The 11,337-nt window shown below is 38.1% G+C and overlaps 1 protein-coding gene across 1 annotated transcript; it reads right to left on the reverse strand.

Annotated features, from left to right (window-relative positions):
• Positions 1-3,795: 3,795 nt before the first annotated feature.
• Positions 3,796-9,082, reverse strand: fgf7 (fibroblast growth factor 7). Its single transcript, XM_077595186.1, has 4 exons — positions 8,894-9,082; positions 8,122-8,696; positions 5,152-5,258; positions 3,796-5,079 (listed from the first exon to the last, which is right to left on the reverse strand). The coding sequence occupies exons 2-4, from the start codon at positions 8,405-8,407 to the stop codon at positions 4,864-4,866; spliced, it is 609 nt and encodes a 202-aa protein (XP_077451312.1). The 5' UTR covers positions 8,408-8,696; positions 8,894-9,082; the 3' UTR covers positions 3,796-4,863.
• Positions 9,083-11,337: the final 2,255 nt, after the last annotated feature.

An 11,337-nucleotide genomic window follows, 5' to 3' on the forward strand; every position in this document is an offset into this window, starting at 1 on the left:
AAATAGGGTTTTAATACCTGTTCTGACTGAAACCGATTCTAAATTAATATAACAACATAGTCACATGGTGTAGAGAGAGTTTTTGAAACCTTTCTGTTTTATCTTTTATTATGCTTTTTATAATATACCATGGAACATTGTTTTAAAGTTCATAATGCAGGCTACCTAATGAAGGTGAGTAACTTTTTGAGTAGTTTTAGCCTCATCCCTTTTGTTACTTTGTTTTTCTACAGGTGTGCAAACTTCTAATTATTCCTGTTGTTTTTCTGTTTATTTAATCGCCTACTTTAGTTTTAACCGCCTGGAAAAATGTTACCAAAATAATAAATATAACTTGATCTGTCAATAGTTTTTATGTTTCAAGTAATATCTATTGAATTAAAAAAGGAAAACTTGACTTTGTAAACATGTAATTAAGTCAATTAATTTTGTATTTTGACCTCTTCAATGTCTACATTAAAGTTGCACTATTTTTATTTTTACATTTTATGTAAAATTGATCATCCTATACTTTTCTTAAATATTCTATTTTTTTAGTCTGCCTAGTTGAAATTTTTTTGTGGTAGTTTTTATCACAAAATTCCTCTTCTGTCTCTTTCCTTTGACTTATTCATAATCCAAAATGAAAGTTTCAAAAAACGTGTTAAATATAATTTCACACTTTCTCTCAATGCCAGATGTTAGTTTGATGTAAAACAGATTGTTCTGAAGGTTGCCTGGTTTTAATTTACCTTTCTTTTTTAAATGAAACAATTGTTTTCGTAGCAAGCAGATGTGTGCTAGATAAGACCTTTCCATGTATTTGATGCGAGATTGTAGCACTCACACATTTCAGCTCCCTTTTTCATAAACTGGATTTAATGACGACATTTTATATTCAAAGGTCTATTTCTGAGCAAAGCCATTTTTTTTTTAAATGAGGGGAAATTATTTGCATTTTAGCTCTTCGCAGCAGGCTTCAATCTTTCAGGTAATCTCAGATTAATATTCACCAATTGCCTGATTTGACTGTAGTGCTGGGGGGGATTAATGGAAATGATCATTCTTATAATTCCCCACATAAAGAAGCAATCTTTTCCTTTTTGGTGAAAATGGGAAATCCCCTACTTGGATAGCTAGATGTCCTTTATTGAGGATATGTTTTTTTGGCACTTCAACTTCTAACCTCCCCCTTTCGTTCTGCTTGCCCAGGACCACCTCCTCACATCGCACGAGACCCTTTAGCCTTCCTCTACGTTGCTCTTCACTGGTGAGTATTTTTTACAACCCCCTCCCACCACCAGCCTTTTCCCAAGGTGCTGCTCATATCATCAGACTGCTGACGTCTGCAGACGCGGTCGGTAATATAGACCACATGTGGTTTTCTGCATTTATACGTCTGTGCAAATATCAAATGGATTTCTAACCATTATAATCAATGATGTGTTTTTGTCATTACTTTACTATGTAACCACACAGCTAATTAAGCTTCACAGTGTGGCGCTCTCAAGCTGATGTGTTGCAGGTAACACCAAGGACATGGTGCCAACACAATAAAATCCATAACATATCTTTTCCTTTTTTCAAAAGCATCTCAAGAATCTAACATTATTGTTTGCACAGCAGTTTTTAATATTTCCATAAAAATATTCAACACTGCGTTAACAATAAAACAGATTCAATTTCAATGTGGTTTGGTCACATTTTTCATTTAACATTCTTATTTGTCACAAAATGCTCGTGAGGTCTCTTGCAATGTTATGCGCAATATATAAATATATATATATATATATATATCAAAGTTGTATTAATATTTCAAGAAGAATATTCCGCACCACAATAACAATAAAACAGATTCAATTTAAATGTGGTTTGGTCACATTTTTCATTTAACATTCTTATTTGTCACAAAATGCTCGTGAGCATATATGCATATATTGTATGCATAACATTGCAAGAGACCTCACGAGCATTATTTGTGTGACAAATAAGAATGTTAAATGAAAAATGTGACCAAACCACATTTAAATTGAATCTGTTTTATTGTTATTGTGGTGCGGAATATATATATATATATATATATATATATATATATATATATATATATATATATATATATATATATATATATATATATATATACACATATACATATATATACACATATACATATATATATACACACATATATATATATTATATATATATATATATTATATATATGTTTTTTTTTCTCTAAGTTGTTTTGGGGAAAGGAGGCAAAGAAAAATCAAAGCATGTTCTAAAACTGGGGTGTTTAGCACGTCGGCCTCACGGTTCTGAGATCGAGGATTCGATCCAAGGTCCATCTCCTCGTGCCCTGCGATTGCCTGTCCACCGATTCAGGGTGTCCCCTGGAGTACCCGGAGAAAACCCACACAAGCCCGGAAAGAATATGTAAACTCCACATAGTGATGACCCACCTGGGAACGAACCTTTGACCCTAGAACTGTGAGGCCCACGCACTAACCAATTCTACACCAGGCTGTCCTTAAACTAACATTTGTTTTCATGTTCTTTCCCTTTGTAATAATTACGACCTTAATAATTAGTCGTTTCTTTTACATAGTGAGTCAGTTATATTTTGGTGGAACACCAGAAAAAAGTTGAGTAAGCGCTTAGCTACCCTATTTTGGCTACATGTGCTGCATATAGTGTAATATATTATTTTACATTATTGAAATAATAGTACATACTAGACACTATTGAAGCGCCTATTTGTTTGAAAGTTTGTTGTAATGTGACGCAAGTAAATAAATGCGTAGTTTTTGTGCAAATGCCACATTGCGTTCTCTCTCCCGGCACTTCTCTCTTGTTTCTTGTCTCTACGAGAACTACACAACCTTGAATTTGTGTGTGAAAATGTGTTTACATTGGAAATATGTTCCAAATTATCTACGGAGACAAACTTTGCGTGACTTGGCAGGCAGCTTTACCTTGCTCACATGTTGTTTGGGTCAAATGTATTTCAGGGGTTTTCTCTCTCAATTGGACTGTCTCTGTCTGACAGGGGTCCAGATGTGAACCCAGCCCATAGAGGTAAAGCTATGTGTTCATATATGCGTGTGTGTTTGTGCATGGAGTGTGTGGGAACGCTGCCGAGATGTCTGTAATTGTGCTCGCTGTCATGAAAACTCAGTGGAATTTCAAATTACGTTAAAATGACACATATTTGGGTCATGCCTTGATAGGTTTGTGAATTCATTCTAATGGAATCATGTCATTCGTCTGCGAAACAAAGTTTTCCCAAATGTTTCTTTGCTGTCTGCCAGTAAAGTTTTTTTATTATTATTATTTTGTTTATCTAAAAGTCATCAGTATCATCTTTATTGGATTATCTCGGTTGTTATCTCCAGAGGACTGCATGTTAGATTGTAATGTTCTGACATCAGTGATGTAACCATAAAACAGTTTGTAAGATATCAAACTTTTATATATCATATTAACTGACAAATCATGTTTCTTATTACTTATGCACAGCTCATGTTTGAATATGTTAATATTGAAAACAAGACAACACAGGAATCCTTCATAAAGAAATAGAATATTTAATAATAAAATAACAGTAAAATGTAGTTTATAAACCTGTGAACAAGTTAATGTCAGTACTTTCTTGTGTTGTTGTGTGAAGTGTCCTATGAAGACAAGATGTTATAATGTTTGGTTTGTTGTTTTAAATCAGGGCCAATATAAGTGTCCAGATTTCTCTAAGCTCTTTTGTGTAACTTCACAACCTCCGCTTTGAAGGGTTGTCAAAAAAAATATGAGTATGACGAATACAAAAACAGCCTCTTTTTATTTCCTTTCAAATTGAACCTCAACGTTCACAGACTTGTCTGACACTGGTCTGATTAAAAAGAAATAAATGTGGGATTAATACATGAGAAATACACTAGTGTAATAGGAGCATTCAAAAACAACGAAAAAGATATCTCATATAAAATGTAATAAATTAAACAGCTCAACAGCTTGAAATCATTCGTCCTTTGTAATTGTTATTATACTGAATTGTATAATATATTAAATATAAGAATACACTTTTCAAGTTCATTTTTTATTGCTTCTTAATTACTAGCCAAGAGTGCACTCTCATGGCTGTTTTGGGGTAATGTCCATCCTTGTTCAGTGAACTAACATTTACACATACAATTTTATATCTAAATTTATCTAAGTCGCACCAACCAGCCTAGCCAAACTATTTAAAAAAAGTGCAACTCTCTATTGTCCGGAAAAAGCAGTATTCCCTAACGGAAAAAAAAAACCTAGGTTCAAAATCGTTGCTCTCATTTGTAGTACAATTTTAGTCGTCATGATACATTTCTTGAACCAATATTGTTCTTGGCAGATGACCACCCCCAAAAAAACTTACTAGAGCAGGCATTTACGCAAACCCAATGGGAAGCCTATCTTAATGGCCAAACTGGATTTTAATGACATCAACAACATGTTTCACAGGGATGTTTTGGAGACTGACAAAACACTAGTGATACCCATTTCTCAGTCTTCAAGGAAAAAATGGATGTTCAACACCCTCAAACTGGGTATCAGTCCTCCTGATTGAATTCAAAAGTGGAAGGTCTTGGCATTTTGCTGCCTTGTTAATCATGAACAGATCCTATTCCAAGAAATTTGCCATCCAACAAGAAAGCTTCTTGATCTGGCACAGAATACCAGTCAGGGACAGAAAAAAAAACTGCTAGGCTACTGTTTATTAAAACTGCAAAACGTAATCTAGAAAATGCCAATGGCAGCTTTGAAAAGAGTGATGTGTAGCTGGTGATGAGTTTACATGGCCGTTAACATATCTGATACGTGAAATTCATACTGGTTGCGAGTCTTTAAGTCTTAGTCCGTTCTTCTCTCCTCCTCTCTGCATTTCATGGGAATGAAGTGTGAGGCGACATGCTCCCGCCTCGTCTTCTTTCCTCGCATGGGCCGTCCTTTCTGAGACAGCGCGATGAACATTTCTCTCCCATTCTTAGTCCACTTTGTCGAAGAGTAGGCATTGAAGTAGTTTTCTAGGAAGACCTCTTTGAAGTTGCAGTTTTCATTGTAGGTCCTCTGTGACAAGAAGGCGTAACCTAAAATAGGCTGTTGTGATATGTCATTCCGTGGTTGGACATTGACATTTACCTTTCCTTGAAGCTGTCCACCTTTGTTCATGGAGATGTAATGCTGGCTCTTGATGCCTTTAATGGCCAGTATGCCCCCCTCAGACACTGTCCTGATTTCTAAGATGCCTATATGTCAGTAATGGGGACATAGAACAGAGCAGGTAAGATATTGTCGACATCCAGCCTTCAATGCTGCGTCATTCGTCTTCATTAACAGAACCAGACGGAAGTTCTCATGCACAATAATGCCTTTCTGGCTTTATTCAAACATGTTAGTTGACCTTCTTGGCCTTTACACGAGTCACAAATTAGATGCCATAGCACATATGGGAGACAGATTAGGGCAGGTTCCCCCCGGAGTTGAGAAAATGACCTCCTCTCGTGAGCTTTGCACGCAAGAGTCGAGGCCCGCTCCTGAACACTGCGAGTGTATATGCACACGCGTGCACTACAGTTGTGGTTGGTGGTCATGTAAACAACAAGTGATGAATGTCGGCGAGTTCGTTAGCCGTATGCCCAGGAGCATTGTTGACAGCAACAGATACATGATGTTTAAATGTTTGCTGAAGAGTTCAATCTTAAAATCTTAAATTTAATTAGACTATAATTGAGATGATGTTTTTATATGGATGATTTCATTGGTGGATCATTATAGATCTGAATGACATCATAATGACAATCTTTGGGGGATATCGTATCATGACCTTGACATATTAAGGTGCATATCGTGAGTTTAAGTGTATCCTCTCATCCCTAACGTACAGTGCATGAGGAACATGTACAATACAGATGACAAAGTAGTAAACCACGCAGTTTAGTTTTGTAAAAGATACATCATACACATTACAGTCAATCATTTCTGACATGAAAGTAGGATGTAGTAACATTTCCAACTGATGTAGGAGTATGGGAAATCTCTATTAGAAGTGCAGTGTTGATCTCACTTGCTAGATCACAAACAGATGACAGCATCGCAATCTTGGAATGTTGTTTATGCTCAGTACTCTCGGTTGACTATCACTGTCTCTTTCGTTGATACTTGGCTGATATAAAGGCATGTTGTGTAAGGTCATCCAAAGACGCTATGTCTCTTTGTAGACGTAGAGTTGTAGTATTTATATAGTGTTACATTCATTCATTCATATTGCATACCGCACATCCTCGAAAGGGTTGTGGGGGTTTCTGGAGCCTAACCCAGCTGACTTCGGGCGAAAGGCAGACTACACCCTAGACTGGTCGCCAGTCAGCTGTAGGGCACTGAGAGAGACAAACAACCATCCGCACTCACAGTCATACCGCTGCCAGTGGGAATTGAGCCCGCAACTATATAGTTTTACTTTATAGCAATTACTTCATCAGTGCAAATGGCAATAGCATCACTAAGTTTCCTAAAAGGAACTATTTAGTCACATTTCACCACTAACATTGATTTTGCAATCCTTCTTTCTACCCCATAAAAGTAAACGACACAAGATATGTTTTATGTATTTGATGTTAGTGATGGTTGCTACAGCATGGCGCTTTTAACAATTCTAACGATATGTCCAAAAAGTTGTAAAACACGCTCCTCACGCATGCCTCCAGACTGGAATGCAGGGGACAAATTCAATGCTTGTCGTAGTTTCACAATAGGGTTTTATTTTTATTCCATGTTCTGTTTTCTGAAATAATGGCTAAACTGTAGCTTAAATGACTCTTGGTTTGCTGTTTGCATGCAACTGTCAGCCACAAAAGACAGCAATCGTGTTCCTGCCGTGGTTGCCGACCCTTGCCAAAACATCTTGGCTATCTTTTGCCGTCATGGCGACATTCCAGCCAAAGCCGCGCAACCAGATAGGAGGAAATTATCATTTCTAAAAACATTCTAAGAAGCCCATAAAAATAGGACCTTTACCACACTTTCCTTGACAATTCCCAACTTTTTTCCCGATATATTTATTTTTGTTTTGAGGCTACCACAAGTAGTTTTGAGTGACATCCTTATAATAGTGAAAATTGTCCTGTCAAAATCATCAGTGTTTTTTTTAGTTCACTTTTGTATCCAGGATTTATTTTAGAACATTCCTTAATCGCAGCGTGTTTGGGGAAGAGTACATCAGGCAAAATAAGCCAGCATAAGTGTGTGAACGCAAGATCACACGTGCTTGTCAAGCAACCCCTAACTGACTTTATGACTGACTCGATAGGCTTTGACAGGCTGCCACCACCTGCTTTGATTTACCGCTGTCACTCTGGCTACACACAAGACATTTTATCCATCCCTGGCATTATAACACTATGGCAGAGATTAAACTATTAGATAAGCTATTTTTCTTACTCTTTTTCACATTCATTTCTGTACGCTTATCCTCACAAGGGTTATGAGGATGCTAGAGCCTATCCCAGCCAACTATAGGAAGCAGGCGGGGATACCATGAATTGGTGGCCAGCCAATCGCAGGGCATAAGGAGACGAACAACCAAAGACATCCAAAGTAATCTAAATAGCTGTAGTTTACATAGACTCCTTGTACAACCAATAGAACGGACCATAGAATAATGACATTGCTCAGCATTGTCCATGACTGTTTCTTTAATTTCATTGAAAAATCAAATTTTACTCTCATTCCTGAATTAACAATGTTCAACTTCTCCGCAAAACCCATTGAGCCAGCCCAAATAATTAAAAACAAATCAATTAACTTCATAGTTTAGTTTAAAATAACTCATTTAGTATATTCTTTTGGATAAAATACTAAGAGCTCAATAAATTAATGAATATCTATTAGAGCACTTTGTCATCTCTATGAAAAGTACATTTACACATGCACGGCGTAAACATTCAACATCTAAACTTTTTAATTCGCTTCAGAGACATTCTGACAAAGCAACCATTTGTCATTATTAAACCAGCTTACATAAAACTAACTATATATCTGAAACTTGTCAAGTTAAAACATTTTTCTTCATGCTGCTACGAAGCATTGAAAAAATGAAGCAGTGGTGCTTACTGTAACAGTTGGTCGGATCTTGAGTCCCGTTGATGTTGCCTTCCTCATCAATGGTCAGAAACCACTGGGTGCGACTGAACAGCTGTCGGATCCGCACATCTCCTCCCTCCATGTAGTCGTAATTCCTTGTGTGACGCTCGTGTCTTGAGCAGTTCATAATGGCAGCGAGTTGAGCCGGAGTGCAGTCACTGTAGACCACACACACGCTGCCCAGTAGGAAGACGGCGTGCAGGTAGAGTCCCGAAAACAGATATGTAAGGTTCCATGTCAGCATCCATTTGCGCATTATAATAGAATGCAGTGGGGATCAATGAGCAACATACTGAAACGGGAGATCTGCCGTGCTTCCCCTCAGCCCAAGTTAACCCCCTGAACTGGTCCACTGGCAACCTCGGGGGTCTGTGTTCTTGTGGTGGGAAGTCCTTGCGTTCAGTCAGGCTGCTTGTAGTCGTGACGCTCCAGAAAGTTGCAGTGCACTCTTTTTTTGTTTGTTTGTTTATTTTTTGGTTTTGCTTTAGTCCGCAGTCACACTATATCTTGAGTTCTCCATCCTCATGGCAGGAAATGTTATAGTCCTAAGAATACAAAATGCATTACGTTAGATACAATATGTTAACAATATGAAAATGTGGTCATTCTCATACATGAATGTGCATGTGGTAATGTGGGAGACGTTATGTCACTGCTAGTTACTAATCAGGAATCTGCAGCGCGTCATCTCATATTTGTGAGTTGAAAGCAACAGAGAAAATGGCCAATTCGAACGACTTACATGTGATAACAGGACTTGCCAGAGTTGTATTCCGTTTCAGCATCAATTTGAATTGTAACGTCTCAAGCAAGTCCAGCAAAGAACTGAGCACTTGCGTCTGTTCCAATGCGTTCCCGCTGGCTCCTGGCAGAGAGACTTTGTGTGCGCATCCCCCGGTGTCGCTGAGATAAATGCCTTCCGCTGACCTCACTTGAGAGCAATTATAGATCCCAACCAGTCAGCTGTCTCTGGCTGTGATACAGAAGGAAAACACCCTCTGCCTGCCTCTTTCTGTCTCTCGCACTCCGGACGTGAGAGGGAGCTGCAAACTAAACCACAGCCGCTCCTTGACACGGGTTAGCGCACTCAATTCAACCCCTTACTTTTCCAAGAAACGTCTTGCCCCAGGGGCTTTTAATGTTGTAATAGTAATTGCTGAAATACTTGCCCCATGAAAAAAACATTTGGGAATGTCTTGCCTATTTTTTAAATGCTGCACGCACCGTTTTTTCTGAGTTGAATCAAATCCTTGACTGATGTAAAACCGCTTCAAAGACAAGGACTGGCGTCATTTTAGCATATTGTGTGTAGTGGGAATTTATAACTTATGACTGGCAGATATCCATCCGAGGGGAGAAAACAGAAGACATAACTGCGAGTAATCATCAACGTGTCAGGGGTCGTGCACGCCCTCGCTTTTCGTGTTTGTATTTCGTCTCACAATTTATTGCCATACATACCTGGCATTTGCTTGGAAGTAGGTGTACTTCAAAAGTTTATATGACGCCCTGCCCCGTGGAGGTCAGGGTTGCAGGCCTGAGAGACTTGGACTTCTGGCTTTAGCAGGTCTCCTTCTCATCTCTAAACGAACAGTCGTAAAGATTTGATCTATTAGGTGTCACCCCGGCTTGGTTCGTCTGCCCCATGAATCACCTCAGGGACAGTTCACACTCTGCTCTGCACAAATGGATTTTTTCAATTCGTAGACTGGGTGCTCACTCACTGGTCAGAATTGCGCTATTAGGATTTATTTTGGAGGACATTTACGATATTCGAAATGTCAGTGGAAGAATTTGTCATTGTTGTAAGGTCCCACCCATCACATTGGATTTCTCGAGTCTTCCAAGGGAGGGGCCAAATGGTTCAAAGACATGAGTAATTATCCTGTGTGCAACTATGATGAAACAAGTTCAAATTGAACTACAACTGCTTGGTTCCCAAAATGTCTCAACAGTCCAGAGAAGTCATAAGCGGACCCAAAGAGCTAACTAACACTACCTACCAGCAATAATAGGTCTGCAATTAATTAATCACCCCCGAGAGAAAACAATTAAAAGTCAGGCACCGATGATTGATGTGCACACATCGCCAAATTTAATTCTGCTTTAAAACAGTCTCCTCACCAATAAGAAAAACAAGCAAGTGAGATTTATACTCAGGAATCAATACAAAGTGTCCGTGTGAAATGAATTTCATAGACTGAGAATTCTGCTAATAGGATTATGCTGTGTAACAAAAAACAATCTTTTGGACTTACTCCAAAAGATTTATTTCACTGCCATGTTTTGAGTTTTCACCTGCAGAGTTGAGATGATTAACAGACTCAGGCCTGTAAATCCTTATCGATGCCAAAAACATTTAAATTTTTGGCGCAGACTCCAAAAACATCAACCTTGCTTTGGATATTGTTCAAAGGAAAACAATGTTCAATTGTGTAGGCTAAGCCAGACAGACACATTGCAGTCTATTTTCTCATTCAACAATGCAGACAAATTAAGAACAACAGCTAAAAACATGAAATAGTTCTTATATAAATGGTTATTTGACTATGCCTTTTTTGCTTGCTTTAAACGTAATTGGTCTGAAAATAATAGATCTGCAAAAAATGAGATACATTTTATTGTTAGATAATAATGAGATTTTTCTAGTCGCAGCTTGGTCGCTGCAGAGTTGAACTAATTGCCTCACAGACATGGATGAATTTGCGTCTCCTGATTAGAAAGGAATCAAAACAACTACATCAACAGAGCTTGTCATGGCAGTTTTGTCCTTAAGTTAAGGAAGAACAATTAGGACCAAAAAGAGGACGTTAACCTTTGATCTCATTAAAATCAAAGCCACACTTAGACTATTTCTCAAATGAAAATGTTCTTAGAAAGCAACTATTTTCGTTGGAGTTGTAGTAATCAAGTCCTGAAATTGCCCCAGGTCTTTTGGTCTGGTTTTAGATTACTTAAAGCAAGGTTCCCCAAACCTTTTCCCTGGGGGTCACATTATCGTTTCCGTGATGAGGAGTTGGGGTCAAGTAGGCCATATATCAAAGAATTGCATGACTCAGGACCAAAATGACCACCAGGAAGTCTCATTATGTAAAAACATCATTTGTGGCACGCATTTGCTAATCCTAACTAGTAGTTTGCAAAAGTAGTGAATACGTCCAACTTTGTTTTACTTTGCAGTGAGTA

Source organism: Stigmatopora argus, chromosome 2 (assembly GCF_051989625.1).
Source record: "Stigmatopora argus isolate UIUO_Sarg chromosome 2, RoL_Sarg_1.0, whole genome shotgun sequence".
In the NCBI taxonomy this organism is placed as follows: Eukaryota; Metazoa; Chordata; class Actinopteri; order Syngnathiformes; family Syngnathidae; genus Stigmatopora; species Stigmatopora argus.